The sequence below is a fragment of the Artemia sp. Qi Xiang Cuo genome, chromosome 18, assembly GCF_049724085.1.
Source record: "Artemia sp. Qi Xiang Cuo chromosome 18, ASM4972408v1, whole genome shotgun sequence".
In the NCBI taxonomy this organism is placed as follows: Eukaryota; Metazoa; Arthropoda; class Branchiopoda; order Anostraca; family Artemiidae; genus Artemia; species Artemia sp. Qi Xiang Cuo.
Window position 1 is genome coordinate 58852299 of NC_142811.1, and position 21084 is coordinate 58873382.

Below are 21084 nucleotides of genomic sequence, written 5' to 3' on the forward strand. Positions count from 1 at the left end.
ACGCCTAAGCCCCGTGTGAATGGCCACTAACTGTAGTGGTGGTATTAATAGTATACACATAGTGCCTTCTGGCTAGTTCAAAATGCGACACAATTTACTTTTAAAGGTCTAACTTAATAATGTAAGCCGTTTTTCCGGTATTGCTATGTCACCTTTTTGAAAATCATGCTCATAGTTTGTTTTGATTTAGTTCAACATCTGCCAAATATTCTTTTCTTCGTTTTTCGTACTCAAAAAGTCAAAATTGTGTCTCCGTTTAAAATATTCCTATTCAAAATATGTCTCCGTTTCTAAAAGGCAGTGGTATTTGAAATTTTAAGCTTTTGACATCAAAATTGAATTTTTTCTTGTTTAAGTTAAAACATATACTAATCCAAAGAACCGAATCAATCACAAATTAGCCTCAAAAAACCTATTTAAGCCTTTATACAAGAAAACGCGCTTTTCTTTTTCGGCAACGCAAAATTGAATTGTTGCCTAAAAATGTATCAGTTCCTCTAGGCCAAAGACGACGCCGCATGACTGTTTTTACTAAATCCTTAAACGAAGCCACTGCATTCAACAGTCGGCATTATAGTCACATTATAGTCACACTTGTCGATCAAATCAAAATTACGCACGACTACAGCGCCAATTACGTTCGCCGTTCGTAATTTCTCGAGTTGAACAGTGTTCAACTTTCAAGCATAAATTTCTTGACTGGCCAATGAGAGTCAAGGTTCTAGGCATAATTTTTAAAAGTAGAAAAGATGGAAACTTAGAAAAGCGGTTTTTCTGTCTCGGAGAGGAATCTGAGAAAAATTAAGAAGACTTAGTATTAGTAGAGAACAGCTGGACACAAATTACTGTTGGTGTAAACTCGTTAAACTAATTTCGGGCCATTTGAATGTTTTGCTTCTTAAATACAAAGTGTGACGCTAAAATTAAGTAAATTGTCTAGACATTCATGGAATTTTGCTATCCTTATCGATACATGTCACTACGATGTGGCACGGGCATTAGTCTACAGTCAGGGCCTAAAAGTGCTTCACTTCACTCCTCTCCCCTAATATGAAAAGGTTCTATTATATTAGCTCGATGCCAAGCAGCGAGGATGATGCAAGAAACTAGTCAAACAGGCTATTTCAACAGAGATTCCCTATACCGAGGATTGAAAAGACTGGTTCCTCACTGCATTTACGATATTTAAACTTTAGTTTTTTGGAGTTTAGAACAAACTCAAACTCAAAAGAACAAACTCAGGCAGTTGGTGAGTACCGAGTCTTTTAGATGTAGACTGTAGACGGGGGGGGGATCTATTTAGCACCTCCACCGGTATTGCGGGATCTCTCATGCCACCAAAGTAACCTGGTGGTACCTCATAAGGTCACTGCAACTTCCACGAGCTATGGATTTCTACATGTTCCCTTCTCTAATGGCATGCAACAGTCTAACTTTAGCGTAAAGAGCAAGGTATTGAGGAATGGGCAATCCCTACAAATACGGAATAATTTCATTTCGTTTCCAGTTTTAATGTTTCTCCTTACTTTTGATTAACAAAATATGTTTTTTTTTTAATGTAAATTAGGCACAATCAATCATATACTGTTAGTTAAAACTTTACTTTACGGACTTTTCTCGAAGCAAATGTCCTTACAATGTCTTCATTTGAAAGTTTTGAAGCTCTTCCGTGTTCTACGTGGAGTTTGTCAACCGCTTCTTGGCTGTCCTGTTTCTAGTATAATTTTAATTAACTTTAATTTGCTGAAGCCATTTTCATTAGAAGAAACTGATACAGGCATAGTTAAATGCATCATCAAGGTAAATTTTGGCCCATTCCAGAGCTGGAATATTAGGGTTCTAATTTTACATGATCAGATCAAAAAGTGGCTTACGAGCCGGCACCCCCAACGAACCAGCAGCTGGGGTAGTTCCATCGCTTAGATCCTGATTAGATGACTGATTTATGAAGATTTTGACAAAAGAATTGCGAATTTCAGATACTAAAAAAAACAACAAATTAGTTGGATCACCGATCATTCCTCCGGTGGTAACTGACAACTTAAGCCCCAAATTTTCCAATTCAATAACTAAGTTAAAAAGAAATTTTGCATGACAATTGTTCAAAACAGTGGTCTTTTCGAATATTTTAATTAGAATAATAATTTAAAAAATTGCATAATATTGCCGAGTATTAGCTTACAGTTAGGAACACTCAAAAGGAAACACTAGGAAATCTTGAAGTCAAATAAAAAAAACCTACTTACATCATTCCTAAAAGCGCTTCACTTTACTTCCCTCTTCTCCTCCCTGATATGCTAATATATAGCCCAAAATTATATATATTTTATGCATTTTGCCTCTTTTGATCAAATAGATTTAACGATGAAGAAGCGACGTCGACAAAATCATGTAAACAGAAAAATGCATGGAAAATATGTGATATGGGTTGTATATTTTCATTTGTACTGTTCTTTTAGCTCGATGCCACGCGACAAGTGAAGTTTGGTTAATGCTACTGAAATAAAACAAAATATGATGAAAATATAATAGTTTAAAAGCTATTTTCGGCTATATATTTGCGCATTAGGGGGATGGGGGTAAAGCATAGCATATATTAAATACGGAACATAACGTGTAAAAGTCACAGGTTGAGCATGTTTGATCTGATTATTATCTATTTCCCAATATCTAATTTCTTTCTCAAAGTATTTTAATAATCTCAGTTGTATTGAAATAAAAAAAAGAATTACTTGTACTGAAAAACAAACTGGGAGACTAGTTCTTTCATAATTTCAATTGATTTATGGATGATTTCCAGTTTTTTGCTGTTTTGCAAATTTTTCTAGTAGCTTCACACTTTTTAAATTAATAGAAACTAAACAAAATCTAGAGAACAAAATAAGGGGTATGTAACTCAGTTTTCTTAAGAATAAGGTTCAAAATCTGTACTAATGTGACACTTTTAATCCAAGGTTTAATAAAGTGTCACGAAAAAAAAAGGTAGTCATTTATAACAAAGTTAAATAATCGACCAAGCTAAATAATAATAAAAAAAAAATCGACTCAGCGATGGATCTAAGCGGGCAAGGGATGGAACTACCCCAGGTGCTGCTTCGTTGGGGATGCCCGCTCGTAAGCCACTTTTTGACCTGATCATGAAAAATTAGAACCCTAATTTTACAGATCTCAAAACAGGCCAAAATTTACCTTGAAGATGCATTTAACTATGCCTGTATCAGTTCTTTCTAATAAAAATGGCTTCCGCAATTTAAAGTTAATTAAAGTTATACTAGAAACAGGACGGCCAAGCAGCAGCAGACAAACTCCACGTAGAACATGACAGAGCTTCAAAACTTTCAGATGAAGACATTGTAAGGACATTTGCTTTGAGAAAAGTCCGTAAAGTTAAGTTTTAACAAACAGTATAAGATTGATTGTGCCTAATTTAAATTAAAAAAAACATATTTTGTTAACTGAAAGAAAGGAGCAACATTAAAACTCGAAACGGAAGGAAATTATTCCGTATTTGTAGGGGTTGCCCCTTTCTCAATATCTTGCTCTTTTCGCTGAATTTGGACTGCTGCCAGCCACCAGAGACGGAACATGTAGAAATCCGTGGCTCGTGGAATTTACAGTGACCCCTTAGGTACCGCCAGGTTACTTTCGTGTCATTGGAGATCCCGCAATACCGGTGGTGGTGCTAAATAGACAAAGGCTCGGTATTCACCAACTACCTGAGTTCGTTATACTCAAAGATGTTTTTATTAAGTTTTATTTTTAACCTAGGTTCGTTTCCTCCCCCTCTAAAGTTTAAAATTTGCAAACGCAGTGAGAGCCCACAGTTTGCAATCCTCGGCATAGAAAATCCCCTTTGAAACAACCTGTTTGACTAGTTTCTTTTATATCTTTGCTGCGTGGCATCGAGCTAATAGAACAGTACCCTTTCATGTTAGGGACAGGGCTTCCACTATCCCCTAATTATTGGGGATTTCCCCAAAAATCTATATGGAAAAAAATTTGGTTCCCCGAATCCCCAAAATTTCCCCGAAAATCACCCAATCACGGTGTCATCCCTAGTGACTATCCTTAGCAAACATTACTTTAAATGCTATAATTGTTCAATACTCTCTTGTTCATTAATTTCCGTCTCCTGTGTTACTTTGCATGAAAACCAGACCGATGAAATTTAAGTATAGACTGTTCTTCATATGTTCACAAAAGTATCATTTTCCGGCATTAAGATTAAAGAGTTTCAAATGCAGTATTGCAAATTTTATAAGATTATTACATTTACATTATTCGTGGTCAAGCTAATTTTGACAAAATTAGACAAGAATTATACTTGAAGTTGTTTAACGGAACGCCCAGTTTGATTTTGGGTTTTGAAAATTAACTTCTAAAGAAGGAGGATTGTTTTGAAAGCTGAATCATAAGTTTAAATTTTGTTTTCTTTCGGAGAGAAAAAACAATATGTAACAAGTTTCCCGAATACAATATAAGTACGCAAAAAGTTCCACGAGCAAAAATCAGCAGGCAACAAGTTCCATGAACAAAATCAGTTTCACGAGGAGAAAAATCAATGTGCGAGTTTTACGAAGAGAAAAATCAACATGCAACGAGTTTCACGAGCAAAACTCAGCACTCAACAAGTTTCACGAACGTAAATCAGCACACAACAAGTCCCGTGAAGAAAATCAGTTTCATAAGGAGAAAAAGTTTCACGAAGAGAAAAATCAGCTTGCAACAAATTCCACGAACAAAAATCAACATGCAAAAAGTTCGCTAAATAACATCAGTTTCGCGAGGAGAAAAAATCAATGTAAAGGTTTCACGAAGAGAAAAATCAGCATGCAACAAGTTTCATGAACAAAAAATTAGCAGCCGACAAGTTCCAAGAATGATGCTACATGTTCCATGATCAATGCTTTTGCTTCGGTTGAATTACTTGCTAGGGTCCTCAGATTGTTAGGTTAGGATCCTCTCCGTTGGAAATGCTCGCTAGAGCCCAATTGTATTGGATGCTTGGGTTCCGATTGACATGGCTGCTAGGTTCCACCGGCAGTGAGGGAGACCCAGTTGGAATTGCTTGCTAGGGACCCACTTGATTTGGAAGTTTGGTTCCTGCTTGAATTGCTTGCTAGGGTCCGTCGGTGGTTAAGTTAGAACCCCATGCTGAAACTGCTCACTAGGGACCCGTTGGAATTGCTGGCTAGGGGCCCGGTTGAATTGGATGATTTGGCTCCGGTTGAATTGGTTGCTAGGGTCCTCCGGTGGCTAGTTTAGGGGTCCAGTGGAAAAGTATAGGAATTTCCTACGGGTGATGATGGGGGTGCCATGCGGAGGGCAGGGAGTATGCGCTTAATATCGTGGTGGTGTGATGTTTTTCGTGGATCATCATTAAAGGCTTGGCTTGCGAAAACTTGAGTCTATGGGTTGAAGCATAATTTTTAACAAGAATTGTCTGAAAAAGTCATGGAGGTGATGATGTGATTTCAGAAGATGCCGCAGAGTAGTAATAATGTGGCACTGTAGCGTGAATTGCTTGGAGTATTATTTTCTAGCAATGAAATGCCGAGTCCCGCTGTTAAAATGAAAACAGTGTTCAATTTAGATTCAGAAGCTTATTTTTGGTGGGAAAAGGTTTAAAATGTCCTAGGGGCGATGAAGGAGGGGGATGCCACGTCGATGGCAGGGGAAAGGTGTATAATGCCATGGTGGTGTGATGTGTTTTGTAGAGCATCATGAAAGTCTTGGCTTGTGAAAACTTGAATCAACGGGTTTAAGCATAGTTTTTAACAAAAAATGTCTGAAAATGTCTTGGAGCTGATAATTGGATGTCAGAGAGTGTCGCAGAGCAGTAACAGTGTGGCACTGTGGCATGAATTGCTTGCTCATGTTCTAGCAACGAAATGCCAAGTTGCCGCTTTTCAAATAAATATCAGTGTTTAATTCAGATTCATTAGCTTATTTTCGTAGGGAAAAGGTTGAAAATGTCGTACGGGTGTTGAAGGGGGGGGGGGGGGGTGTATCACGTAGATGGTAAAGGGCAGGTGCGTAATGCCATGGTAGTGTGATGTGTTTTGATGAGCATCATGAAAGGCTTGGCTTGCAAAACGTGAATCACCGGATTGAAGGTGTAATTTTAAATAAGAATTGTCAGAAAAATGTCTTGGGTGTGACGACAAAATATTTTTCAAATGCACATTTTGTTATTGTAGGTGAATATTCATAGGCTTAGCTCAAAGAAAATGTGGCTTTTTCGTTAGTAGCTCCCAGAAATACATCAAAATGGCCTAAATTTGCCTCTAATATCAACCCTGCCTCTCTGGAAATGATGGCTAGGATGTATCTTCCTTTAATACACGGTTCATTTTCCTTATATTTTTTTCTTTATATGCTTGTTTCACGTTTTGCATTTTTGTTTTTCATATTTTAACTGATTTTATGTGTTTTAATAATGCTATAAATTTGTTTTAATTAATAGAAATTTTATTTACAAAGGTCTGTGTTTTTAAGATTTATTTTTTAGGACGAATCTTCATTACCTAATCGTTTACACAATTTAAGCATCTTGTAGTCCCCTCTTGCCTTTATTTCTAAATGACCAGGTGATAACTCATTTCTACATATCGATTTTCCATTCAAGTGCCAATTATCGCAGGGACAAAATACGAAACCGTCATTCTAGCAGTCGTGAAAAATGGGAACTCTCCTTGTGCGCAATAGGCTATTTCTAGGATATATTAGACCAGAACAAAATATTGGAAATTGCCTGTTCTACCTGGCGTGTTGGGCGTTGTTCTATTGGATAGAAATTGATTTTTCGAGTCTTACCGAGGACAAAGAACTAAAGAAAAAAAGGTCTTGAAACAAAGAAAAAAAGCCTTGAAAGAAAGGAAAAAGAAACACTTTGGAAGAAAGAAAAAAAAGAAACGCCTTAACCATCTCAAGAAAAAATAAAATCTAAAAAAGTATTATGTTTTGTAATGTGTTCGCTGCCATTATGTAAGATGTGCGCTGTCATTACACAACACCCACGTGGGCGCTTTGATTGACTAAGACCCAAGTGTGCGTTTTCATTACATAAGACCGAGGAAAAATAGAATTTCGAAAAAAATTTATGTGACAGCGATGTGTGCACTGCCGGTACGTAAGATACGTGTTGTCATTACGTAAAAGTGCGCTGTTATTAGGTAAAACCTACGTGCGTGCCGTCATTGCGTAAGACGCGCACCGTCATTATATAAGACCCACGTGTGCGTTGTCACTACGTAAGATGTGCGCTGTCATTACACAACACTCATGTGTGTACTGTGCTCAGTTACAAGAGGAGATTTCCCATGGGTTCCTGAAGTCTAGCTTGTCACGCACAACTTTGTCATCCATATTACATAGCAACCAAAATATAAACATTGTCGTAACACCTGGTCACGAAAACCAAGGTGTCATGGGAATCTTGACAGCTGTGTCAAGGAAACAGGGGTGTGTCGTGTGATGTAACCGGGCATGTCGTGGAAACCTATGGGAATCTGCTAGGGATATCGTGACGTAAAAGGGCATGCCGTAGACATTCAGGGAGGGCATGTCTTTAAAGTGATTGAAAGGATACTATTAACCACAGCTTTCCTCCTTGTTTACCCTTCTGTTTCTACCTATTTAATTGTATTAAATAGTTCATGATATTCTAGATGCATAATTTTAAATAGTATCGACTGAGCTATTAGGCAAAACAGGTATATTAAACACTCTGTGGTAACGAACTGTAAGTAATGAGTGACCTAGCTCAATAGTAACCAAAACTCTAAAAACAGAATCTTGATACCAATAGATACATCAAAAGAATCGCATTTTTAGGCTTATTTCTAATATATAAGAACGATTAAGTTTAGTCTCAACCATCAAAAGTTATCAGCCTGAGAAAACTTACCTTATTTTCCAAAAAAGGAGAAACAACCCCTAAAAGTCATAGAATCTTAATGAAGATCACAGTATCAAATCCAGCTTATCATAAAACCCTATTGTAGAAGTTTCAAGCTCATATCTGAAAAAATATGGAGTTTTGTATTTTTTGCCAGAAGAAAAATCACGAATGCCTGCTTATTTGTTTGTTTTTAATTTTTTTCCCAGGGGTGGTCGTATTGACCCAGTGGTCCTAGAATACCAGAAGAGGGCTTATTCGAATTGAAATTTAAAGTTCTAGTGCCCTTTTTAAGTGACCAAAAAATTGGAGGGTAACTAGGCCCTCTCCCATGCTCATTTTTTCTCAAAGTCACCCGATCAAAATTTTGAGATAGCCATTTTGTTCAGCACAGTGGAAATATGTAGCAACTATGTCTTTAAGGCCCACTTAATCTCCCACAGTCCCTGGGGGAAGGGCTGCAAGTTGTGATCTTCCCCCATTGTTTACATATGTTGTTTGTTATTGCGAGGCTTACGGACGTTTTCAGCAGGAATATTTCTGGTGGATGGGTGGGGGGGGGAAGGGTCGGGGAGAGGGACTTACGTGGGAGGATCTTTTCATGGAGGAATTTTTCAGGGGGAAGGGAATTTTCCATGAATAGGGCACCGGATTTCTCAGCATTACTTAAAAAACGATCAGAAATGAAAAAAAAAGTTTTTCAACTGAAAGTAAGGAGCAACGTTAAAACTTTAAAGAAACATAAATTATTTTGAACCCTCGTCAATAGCTTGTTCTGTTCACTAAAGTTTTTTTTAGTACTTTCAAAAGAGCTATTTATTCTAATTAAACGGCTTTTGTGATTCAGGGGTCATTCTTAAAGAATTGAACTTTAGCTTAAAGAGCAAGGTATTGACGAGGGGGTGAACCCCTCATATACATAATAATTTCTGTTCATTTAAGTTTTAATTTTGCTCCTTATTTTTGTTGAAAAATCTTGTTTCCTTAATTTCATCGCATGCAAGGTATGAACTAAACATGATTTCCAACAACTGTACATAAAAGTATATATCCATCTACAGTGTAGTGTCCTAAACACAAAAACAAGCACCTTAACTTCCTAATGGTAATATCTAAGCCAACTTCCTTTATTTCATACAATTTTTTATGACTACACACTTGTTGAAGTATAAGGAATTAAATAATGAGGTTCTAATATAAGATAAACAAGTTTTGTAGAAGTTTCTTACTCCTTAACCGCCTAAACTCGCTTGCGTTTCGGGTTGTAAATATTTCCTCATTAAGGATATATGCTATCCTTTTCATCCCCGGTATTACAGATAAAGGTAAATCAGACTATTAATTAATAGAAAATAGTTCAGGTGGTTGAGCGTTGTCCTAATAGTGTATATAATGCAAGTTCAATTCTCATACCAGCTATTATTTTTTTTACAAGTTTATGCAAACACAAGAAGACAAAATAGATCCTAATCTTGAAAGGACACCAATTGTTTTCTCACCGTTCTAAAAAATGCAGATCGATAGATGTCTCTGCAATGATAATGTCTATATAGGTTTCAGGTATTGTATTTGTCCTATAGGGCTATCATAATCAACTACTTCCTATAACTACTGATAAAGTAAATTTTGGTCTGGTAAGAAATTGGTTTGAAAAGTCTAAGTCAACACTAAATTTGATCTCAATGTTTTTTGGCTAATATCATATACTTACAATTTTTGTAAGATTTATTACACATAAATGCTACGCCCAAAATGCAACATTAGTAATATAAAACATGACACCTTAGACATTCGGTATGGTTGGTTTATCGTAAAATGTAATGCTAGAATATAGAAAATTGAACATAATTCAACTTCCCAAACAATGCACAAGGAAAACTTTCTATTGGTAGCATTATATGCGACTTATTAAAGCAGGCTATTGAACATAACTCAACTTAACAAATAATGCACAGGGAAAACTATCCATTGGTATCATTATATGCGACTTATTAAACAAGCTATTGAACATAAATTGAACATAAAATTGAACATAATTCAACTTTCCAAACAATACATAGGGAAAACTTTCCATTGGTAGCATTATATGCGAATTATTAAACAGGCTATTGAAGATAAAATTGAACATAACTCAACTTACCAAACAATGCACAGGGAAAACTATCCATTAGTAGCATTATATTCGACTTATTAAAGCAGGCTATTGAACATAAATTGAACATAAAATTGAACATAATTCAACTTCCCAAACAATGCACAGGGAAAACTTTCCATTGGTAGCATTATATGCGAATTATTAAATAGGATATTGAACATAAATTGACCATAAAATTGAACATAACTCAACTTACCAAACAATGCACAGGGTAAACTTTCCATTGGTAGCATTATGTGCGACTTATTAAATCAGGCTATTTTTAATGGTCCAAAAAAAGCTTGTGTGAAAATGCTACGTAATTGCTTCGACATTCATCCGTTATCTAGTTTTATGTATCATCAATTAGTTTTGGTATTTTTATTTAGAAGTTTTTTGTTGTCTATATAGTATTCCCTTAGCCGTGCTTGTGCTCTTAGAAGAAATATTATCGCCAGAAATATTAAAAATAAAACAAAAAACAGTTTGATCCAGAGCAATGAGTAATTGAATTTATAGTGAAAAGAAAATATCTTCACCTCTGAGAGTTGAATCCAATTCTTATTCATAAAAAACAGGATAAGGATGTGGGATGTTGCGAGCCAAAACGATATTTGAAGTAAAACAGCACCTCGCTCGGAGCTACCTCTTGCTTCACCATGAACAAATCTATAAAAGATTTATCGTTAGTATATAAAAAGGATGCTGAAATAATATTTGGAGCAAAATTGTATCTCGTTCGGAGCCTCCTTTTCAGTTGCTATCCATTTAAGAAAGGAAATTTATTTTATGACCCGAAAGTTATTTATTTTGATTTGTATAAATGCGTTAGTTTCAATTTGAATACTTTAGTATTTCTACTGATGACAGTCACTGCATATACGATCGAAATGTCTAGACTTTTTTTTTATCTATTTTCACTGTCTAAATAAATGGATTTATCCCAATTTGAACTTTTATTTTTTTCGTCATAGGAAGGCAGTATGGTCTGAGAAAAAGATACATAATTTAAGGTGTTACGTCGAAAATTAAGAAATCTTAATAAAAATCACACCATGAAATTCATCATATCAGAAAACCACCGGCTGCTGTAGAGGTTTCATGCTCTTGTCAATAAAAATGTGGAATTTTAATTTTTTCTGCCAGAAGAAGATCACGGATACGTATTTATTTCTTTTTATTATTTATTTTTATCTACGGGTGATCATATCCAACTAAGGATTATATAAGGTCAGAAGAGGGGTCTTTCAAACGGAAATTAAAAGTTCTTGTGCCCTTTTTAGGTGACCGAAGGTTGGAGTGCAACTAGCTCACCTTCCATGTTTTCTTCCCCAACCGACATTCAATCAAAATTTTGATATAGCCATTTGATTAAGCATAGTTGAAAGTCTAAATATTATGCCTTATGACCCCCCCCCCTCCCAGCCTCAAAACTGACTATTATTTCTTTTATGTTTTAGGCAGTTTTAACCGTACGCAAGTAATTTACAATCTGGTTTATTCATGTATCAAACTGTCAAAACTCGTTACAAATTAATATTAAATAACAATAAAGTTTTTTTAAAATAAAATAAATACAAAAGTAATGACTACTGGTCTTCCTAGGAAATAGCTGTTACAGCCTTTTTGATAATCTGTATCCACTTTGTGTGTTTCAATATATTTAGACACTCCCCAATACATTTTCTGAAAGTTCCACCTTAATACCCTGAAGTTCAACACTAGCTGCAGTCGTAGCAGTAGCAGCCGTAGTAGTAGTAGCAGTAGCGGCAGTAGTTGTTTATACACAACACCTTTTGCTTCACTCAATTTCCCCTTAAACATGCCTTGAAAGCTTCAACTTTATGCTCTTAGCACTTCCCGAAAAATTGCAAAAACATCCTCTTGTCCACATATAGTGCAATTTGATTTAGATCTAAAGAGTTTGATTCTGCAATGTAGTGTAATTTTTTTATCTTATTAAGTTGCATGTATAGCGATTTTTACCTCTGAACAATCTTTTAAATTTGTTTCTTCATATTTTCAGTTTAATATAGCTTTTTAATGTTTATTGAAAAACTGCTGCCTTCGACAAGTATTTAAAATTAATCCATATATAACGGGCACTACTCCCTTCACTCCTTCTGCTAAAGTTTTATAGTATTCTAAAAATATATTTTATACAAATGCAACGATCCTTGTGTTTGAGCAGTTGTTCCTAAAGAACTGTACGATGAAGTCCAACTTTATTGTAAACACTAGCAATATGGTTGAGAAAAGGGTAGCCCCCCTTCATATACGGAATAATTTCTATTCATTTTAAAGTTATAGTCTCACCCTCTTTGTTTGTTGGGAAAACTTTTTTTGTATCTAATTATATTACTGAATAAATTTGAAGCGTAATTAAGACATAATATTGAATTTTTCCAAAAATTATAAATACTTATTATAAACATTTTACGCTTTACAATTAAAATATTTTAAGCTTTATGTAATCTGTTTTTCTAATATTATCTCTAATAGTGAGAAATCTAAATTTGGCTCCATAGTTCCTTGGAATTTAATTTAAGCAACCTTAAAACTTAGAAATTACGAAGAATATGCCACAAAGCAATGCAACCATATTCAATTTTGAAGGTTCATTATATTTCGGGCCTTGAAACTTGCTGACAGTCTAATTTCGCAGTTTTTCTGGAGGTCTAAGAGATTTAGAAATGTACTATGTTAAAGACACGAGGGAATGGTTGTGAAGGTCAATGCTTCCACTTTGAGCATTAGTCAAGCTAAATAAAATGAAATTTTGCATAAATATTTTTGTCTTGTTAGTAATTATTAATTTTATTCTGCCTTCCAATTTGTTTCAACCTTACAAAACATGTGCTATCAGGAGAGGTAAAACAAAATGAATAGATTGGAGTTTTACCTTAGTTTATTTGCTATTGAATTTAATTCAAAATATCTACTTCTGACATGCGGGATGTGCAGGGTTGCCATGGGATGAGCAAACATCGTAACGTCCACTAAGCAAGGGCACTGTTTCTGTTCTGTTTTTAAAGTACCTGTTTCTTTTCTGTTCATGCAAAAAAAAAAACCAGAAACACAACAGAAACAGATGACCTGTTTTTTATTTACCTGTTCTGTTCTGTTTCTGTTTTTATAATAGCTATTTCGTCCTGTTTCTGTTTTATTTCTACCTGTTTTTCTTCTGTTTTGATTCTATTTATGTGATTCGAGAATGAGATATTTGAGAATTTCGAACTTACGAAATGGTTTTTTCAATCATAAACTGAAATTAGGAAGAATCGTGGTTATGCCTTATCCGATTTTTAGAATTGGAACATCAGTAAAATGATGGAACTTAGTCTGTCAAACATATCAAATAGTGCTGCTATTGTTTCAGCTAGGCAGAATTAGGGACTGGGGAAAAGATTTTAGTAGATATTTACTTAAATGTTAGCGGTGGAATATCTAGAGGTAACCCGCTCCACCCTCCAAGACTTTCTCTGGTGCTCTCATTCATTTTTTTCACTTTTTTTTTTAGAATAAATTTGTCAATCTGGTTAATTATTGGCACCTTTTTCACATTGGGTCCCCCCAAGATTTTGCTCATTGTCGCCCTTGTCACATTAGGCCTTCCCAGAGACTTCACTCTAGATCTGCCCCTGAATGTTGGTACGGTAAAGGTGCAGTTTAATTCCACTAAAACAACGTTTGTCTCACAGTATATTATTCTGTCAATTGAGCAGGAAAGTTGCACAGGCACTGTCCAGGAGAAGCAGGATACAAACAAATCAGGTATTACTGTATATGTTTCCCTATGTTTCTAGGATTCTAGGGAACTAGCACTTTACTGAAAACACGAAATAATATAGGAATTTTGGTAAAGTAAAAGCAAACCAATTAAGGACATTTTTTACGGAATAAAAATGAAATATTTTAGGATTGTCGCTTTATTTTTTTTGTTTAATTTTGTATCACTTCTGCCCAATGGCTCAGTCCAATGACTGGCTCTAGTTTTGGATATGAAAAGGACATGTCTTGATTAGTTTGTAGACAAGTTCGAAGTAAAGCCATTTTGATAGTATTAGGACTAAAGACTAGCTTTAGAATTTGTAACATAGCTTGAAATTCACTCTTGTATAGACAGAAAAACCGGATTACCAGAGTTCATATTATATCTTATTTGATCTTCATTTCAAGTAATACTTGGATATATTTCTTACAGTTTAAGATTGTATATTACTCACTATTGGTATTATAGCTGGCGAGACCAAAATGCTACCTGATAAATCTATCCAACATTTCTTTGTACTGAAAGTTACTGATGTCACCAATGGTGTAAGACTATAAAACACTTTAAAGATTAGTTGTTGTTGTCAGGCTACGTACTCACTTTTGACTCCAAAACCAATATTCCTGTTTTTTATACTTGACTTTTGTGTTTTCAGTAAAGCACTAGTTTTCTATAATCCTAGAAACATAGGGAAACATAATTAGTTGGTCTATTTGTACTAGTTTTATTGATATATGTTAGATAGGCTGTGAAGTAATAATTTTTGTTCGTTTTAGTCTCAACTTCGCTCTTTACTTCCCTCGGAAAACTTTGTTTTTTTCAAAATTAATATTTGATAAGCTATATATGAAACAGCTTATTTAAAATACAACAAGGGGCTTGAAATCACCATCCTGGGGAAGCATCCATCGTCACATAAATGGTGATGCCAGAAAAAAAAGTTAAACAGAAGGCTGGTGAAAATAATTCAGACGACCTTTTCTTTTCCTTTTTCTGAAATTTCCGGAAGTGAAGACACTTTTGCTGAAGAATCTGATTAAACTGAGCTGTGTCTACGGAAGAGGGTGGTGAAACTGATGGAGAAGAACAATGAGGAGCTGGGATTCTGTCAGAAAACGAGGTTACAGCCCAGGCTATCTGATGACCTGTTAGACTTACTCAAACATTGATAAAATCTCGAAAATTATATAGAAAACTAAAAGTATCCACTGTCCACTGTCCACTGTAACATTAAAAGATGTTACAAAGAGAGTGGCCTTCGTTCTCATATACCTCTTGACGTAAAAGTGCGATGGAAAAGCACATTGGAAACGATTGAGTCTTCAATAAAACTTAGGGAGCCTGGAAAAAGTTTTTACATTTGACAAATGCAACAATTCTATTAGTAGTCTCTGGCTTATGTCTAATAGCTGGACTGTACTATAAGCTGCTATTACCATACTTTCAACCAATTACAATACCACTGTAATGATAAGTGCTTCTTCATATCCAACTGGCAGTCGAGCACAATTAGTCTTAGAAGGGCTTGAGCTCTGTTGTAATACTAGAGCTCTGTAGTAATAGTCCCATTTTGCACCCCTTAAAGAATTCATAATCTTGGAATAAAAAAAGAATTGTATTACAAGCCTTCATTTTGAAATTCATCTTTTCCAAAAGGCAGCTTATCTGGATCCTTCAACATTTGAAAGGTCTTTGCTTGGGGATTGTTCTCTGGTTTCTCAACCTTTGACACCATTATTGTATGACACATTAAGTAATGGTACAGAGACTGAAAGAGAGGCCACTCCAACTTGCATTTGTACTGCTGAAGTCCTTGAGGCTATGGTAGAGTCCGACGAGGAAAACCAATTCCAGTCGTTTCGAATACAATAGGTTTCAAAATTGTTAGACGCTCCTGTAGTGTTAGCAACTCTGCCGTAAATGCCTTAGAATCTTTTGAGGAGAAACTGCTAGTCTATCTTTTAGAGTGTTGTGGAGCTTTCCCGTGAGAAATTTCTTCTTCATTAATTCACCTAAATACAGCAATGCGAATCTATATAAATCCCGGGAGGAGAGGAGTAAATTTTTCTTATATTACACTTTTGCAATATTGGTAGATCCAGATTTTCTGAGGGGGAGGGGGGGGGCTCGGCTAAGAAATAAATTTAGTATTCTTGGATTGTGTAATTATACTTAGTTATAATTGAGGGTGTCACCAAGGCCGTGTCCAGGATTTTTTCGGGGAGGGGAGGGGTTACGCAAAAAAACTCAGAAAGCGCATAAAAAATTTGTTTATATCCACTTTTGTTACGTTTTTACGAGTCAGACACGCATTTCTGGGGAGGGGGTTCAAATACCCCTACCCTACCCCCCCCCTACTGGGTACAGTCTTGGGTGTCACTACCCCTTCTCCTTTGGGAATGGACCATGAAAACGTGCCTACATAATCAAAAGCATGTCCGCTCGTATTCTTAAAACCAAAGTTTAAAATAGTATCAATTTGTATGATAGAGCAAGTGCATGCATTGGAGAAAGTAGTTTCTGCCGCAAAGCAACAACAAATTTCAAAATAAGTTGTCAAAAATTACAATTGTCCTTTGAAAACCTATTTAAGAGAAGAGAATACTTAAAAAAAACCTATTATGTAGCAGAGTCTAAATTTCTTTGAAATTCAGAATTTGAGAAAATTCATATTACTTATTTACTTGAGAACGAATTTGGTCGAGGACAAGAAAAATATTTTCTGGGGCAAAGCACCGTCAAACATGTAAAGTACCCTTAATTCATTAATTTTTCTTTAGAAAAACTTTAACACACATTGGCTAGGACATAATTAATCTTAAAAGGCTGTTTTAAGCTATGAGGTATCGAAAAATTTAGAATTGGCAGCCAGTAATGTAATTTTCCCATGCATTTTTCTTCTTTTAAATTTTTGTTTAAGATGGCTTAAACACATAACCACAACCACAAAAAAAAAAAAATTATGGCGATATTTGTGTGCACAGACAATTTTTCGCCCCTTTATTAGATTAAATAAAAAAAACTTTATTGTTAAAAAAAAAAATAAGAGTTGTGAGAAAGTCAAACTTTAGCGTAAGAGAGAGGCGTTGAGGAGGGGACAGCCCCTTTCATATACGGAATAATTTCTGTTCGTTTTAAGTTTTAACGTCGTTCCATGCTTTCGTTTAAAAAAAACTTGTTTTTTCATTTAATTTTTGAACATTGTTGAATTAGTAACGATTTTGATATTTGATCACCTTATATGAATAATTAAAACAAAATTTTCGTATTAATTTTATATTTATTTGGTTAAGTGGCTTTCTCGAAAGTTGGTTAATTTTATTTACGAACGTTTTTATTAGTAATAAATATACGTAACTTACGAATTAACTTACGTAAAAAACTTCTATATTCATATATTCTTAATACGTATATTAGGGGGCTCGCCCCTAGTCAATACCTCGCTTTTTAAGCTAAATTTCGAATTTTGCTCCAATTTTTTAAAAATGACCCCTTAATCACAAAGGCCGTTATTTAGAATAAATAGTTCTTATGAAAGTACTAAAAAATCTTTGGTTTAAAGAGCTAGGCGTTGACTAGAGGGTGAACCCAATCATTCACGTAATATTTTCTGTTCGTTTTAGGTTTTGATGTTACTCCTTATTTTCAGTTGGAAAACTTGTTTTTCTTTATATTTAATTTCCGATCTTTTTTTAAATAATGCTGGGGAATCTGGTGCCCCCTTCATAGCAATATCCCTTCCCCCATCAAAACTTCCTCCACGGAAAGATCCTCCCCCATTACCCCCGACCCACCCTCCCCCCCACTACCAGAAAAAATCCCCCTTGAAAACGTCTGTATACTTCCAAATAACCCATACTATATGAGAACATTGGGTAAAGTTTATAACTTTCAACCCCCCCTCTGGAGACTTTGGGGGATCAAATTATCCGAAAGGAAATAGTTACCATACTTTCAAAAATGCTGAACAAAATGGCTATCTCAAAATTTTTATCAGGTGACTTTGGAAAAAAATGAGCATGGGAGGGGGCCTAGTTGCCCTCCATTTTTTTTGGTCACTTAAAAAGGGCACTAGAACTTTTAATTTCCGTTCCAATGAGTCCTCGTACCATATTCTAGGACAAATGGGTCGATACGATCACCCCTGGGAAAAAAACAACAAAAACACACAAAAACAAAAAAAACAAATAAACACGCATTCGTTATCTTTCGTCTTACAAAAAATGCAAAATTCCACAATTTTTTAGATGGGAGCTTAATACCAAAACGATTAAGTTCTTCGATACGCTGAATCTGACGATATGACTTCTATTAAGGTCCCATTGGTTTTATGGGGTGTTTCCCCCTTTTTTTGAAAATCAGCCAAATTTTCTCAGGCGCGTAACTTTTGATGGATAGGACTAAACTTGATGAAAGTTATATATTTGAATTCAGCATTAAAATCTGATTTTTTTGATGTTTCTATTGGTATCAAAAATCCGTTTTCTAGAGTTTTGGTTACCATTGAGCCGGTCGCTCCTTACTTACAGTTCGTTACCACGAACTGTTAGAAAATCTTGCTCTTTTTTGTGGAAAAAATGATGAAATAGTACTAGGTTTTTTTCAAGTGTTACCCCCGGAGAACAGCATTGCCATCTGCACGTGGCATTCCTGACAAAAAGTCTAAAAGTGTGAATGAGAGACTAAAAGGTTAATGTTTCAATATTGGAGGCCCATTCATTTTATGGGATCAAACCAAGAGATCTTTCCGGAGCTGCCAGAAATCGCTCTAAAGCCTCTAGTGTACTACTACTAGTGTATCGAGCGAACATGCATTTTTGATTATTGTGCAGATTATTGCAGATTATTTCGTGCGGAAGCAGTATGCCCAGACAATGGATAAACAAGGGGAAAGCACAATTTTTAAATGATAAGCTTTAAGGCTTGAACAACTGATGTTATAATTAGATTTACGATGATAAGCAAAAAACTTATCATTAATAATTTTTCTTTCTTTAATGTTTAGGTTTTCTAAAAACAGCTTTTTAAACAGCTGTTTTTTTTTTTAAACAGCTGTTTTCTGTTTTTACCAAAAAACAGAAAAGAAAAAGAAAAAGGTTTTCTGTTTTTTTGGTGACCTGTTGTGTTTCTGTTCTGCTTCATTCAAGCCCTGTTTATTTTTTTTCTGTTTCTTCAGAAAAACAGAACAGTGCCCATGCGTCCAAAAGCGCAAAAGCGTAACTTTTGATAGTCTTTTCAAAACAGGGTGCCTTTATTTCACTATCAAGAGCAGCACTTAGAGGGGGAGATCGTGCCCTAGCCATCTCAACTTTTCTTTCATTAGCCTATAGCCCTAGAAAGCGGGATTGAACCACATATGTTGTATATCCTTCTGTTTGAAATACGGTCAGTCAGCCGGGCACCCAGAACAATCCGTAGGCAATTTTCTCTGGAAATTGCCTGGAAGATTTACATCTTGTAAATCTTCATCGACTTTTCGGAGCGCCCATAATTCAGAGCCATATTTGACCACTGTCCTAACTGTACCTTCCAATATTCTAATCTTGGTTCGCATACATATGTTCCTATTCTTCCAAACTTTTTTACTGTGAAAGAACACCCTGATTCTTGGCTATTCTACTTTTAACATCTTCACGATTCCCACGGTCTTTACTAACAGTACTACCAAAGTAAGTGAAACCGCCCACCTGATCAATCTTTTCGTTACTCAACGTCGCTTTTTCATGTTCCCTTATTCCTAGCGTTAGTGACTTAGTCTTCTTAATATTAATTTTCAAACCAATTCTAGCACCCTGAACTGGCAAAACCTCTAAGACTTCATTCATTTTGCTCACACTTTCATCTAGGATGCCTAAATCATCAGCATAATCGAAGTCCAGGAGACTTTTCCCTCCCTATTTGATTCCACGGTCTCCCATTGCCTTTCCTGTGCTCCTTAAGATAAAGTCCATCAAAATGATCCATATAAAGAGGTACAGAACACGACCCTGTTTAACTCCAGATTTAGCACAAAACCAGCTGCTAACCTAATTTCTTACAATAACCGCAGCAGTGTTATCTCGTACATAGCACTAATCACTTTAATGTATTTGGCTGGTACTCCATACGAGGATAAGACCTTTGCTAAAGCTGTTCTATCAACAGAATCGAGAGTTGGCTCATAATCTATAAAACTGAGGACCAAAGGTGTTTGACAACTAAGGCACTTCTCATTTATTAACCTAAGAATTAATATTTGGTCCTCTACCTCATCCTCTATCTTTTCTAAAACCGCAATGTTCTTCTCATAAAACTTTGTCTAAAGTATCTCTCAGTCTAAATAGTATCGTATTACTAAGTAATTTTCTATCTACAGAGACTAGACTAATGCCTCGATAATTACGACACTTACTCGTATCACCTTTCTTATACAGTGGTTTAATTAAGGCTTTCCTAAAATCGTTAGGTACTTCCCCTTTTCAAACATCATATTTATAATCTTTAGTAACTTATTTCTAACCTCAGAGCCCCATATTTAAGAAACTCATTTACTACACTGTCAGCACCTGGAGCCTCACATAAATCTTCCTTCACATCACAAACTTTTTCATTTTCCTCTATATCTTTTCCTGCAATAAAATACATTTTTTAAAAATATATTTTAATGAGAAATATTTTATTCTACCAGTAAAATATTTATAGGTTAATGTAATCTGACTCAAAGTATTTTTAGTAGTAGTTGAAGATTTAAATTTGGCTACATAATTCCTTGAAATCTAATTTAAAAACCACTAAACCTAGGCTAGTTGAAGATTTTGTTCATATTCATTTGAAATATAACCTATTTTTGAAGGGCCCTCCAACTTTGATAAGCTTTAAAACTTGTTGGCAATTTAACTCTCAAGAAAATGAGCGTTTTTTTTTTGTAGTGGTTTCTCACATGGAACATGGAAGAAACACCAGATAATTGCCATTTAAATGTTATAAGAGAATGGTTGTGAAAGTCAATGCTTTCACTTTGAGCATTCATGAATCAAACAAAATGACATTTTGTTTAAAGCATAGCATATATTACGTAAATACGTAAACTAAACTAACCTAACCTAGGTTTGGCTATTTCCTGCCAATTGAGCTATTAAATTTTCAGTTTTGCGGGATAAGTGACTAAAAACCCACAGGGTGGGTTTTTGGCTATGATCCCTGAAATCCTGCTGTTTTTGGGCTTGAAACTAAAAGAAGAAATAAAATACAGTTTGCTATATCTATTTGATGATTTACCTTCTTTGGAGTTTTGGAACA

The 21084-nt window shown here is 35.3% G+C and overlaps 1 protein-coding gene across 1 annotated transcript in view; it reads right to left on the bottom strand.

The window, feature by feature from the left end:
* Positions 1-21084, bottom strand: part of LOC148941706 (adhesion G protein-coupled receptor L2-like) — a 224013-nt gene that overhangs the window by 114033 nt on the left and 88896 nt on the right. Inside the window, exon 8 of the mRNA XM_089104233.1 lies at positions 10574-10703. Coding sequence (XP_088960359.1) covers positions 10574-10703 — 130 coding nt within the window. The remainder of the gene's footprint in view (positions 1-10573; positions 10704-21084) is intronic.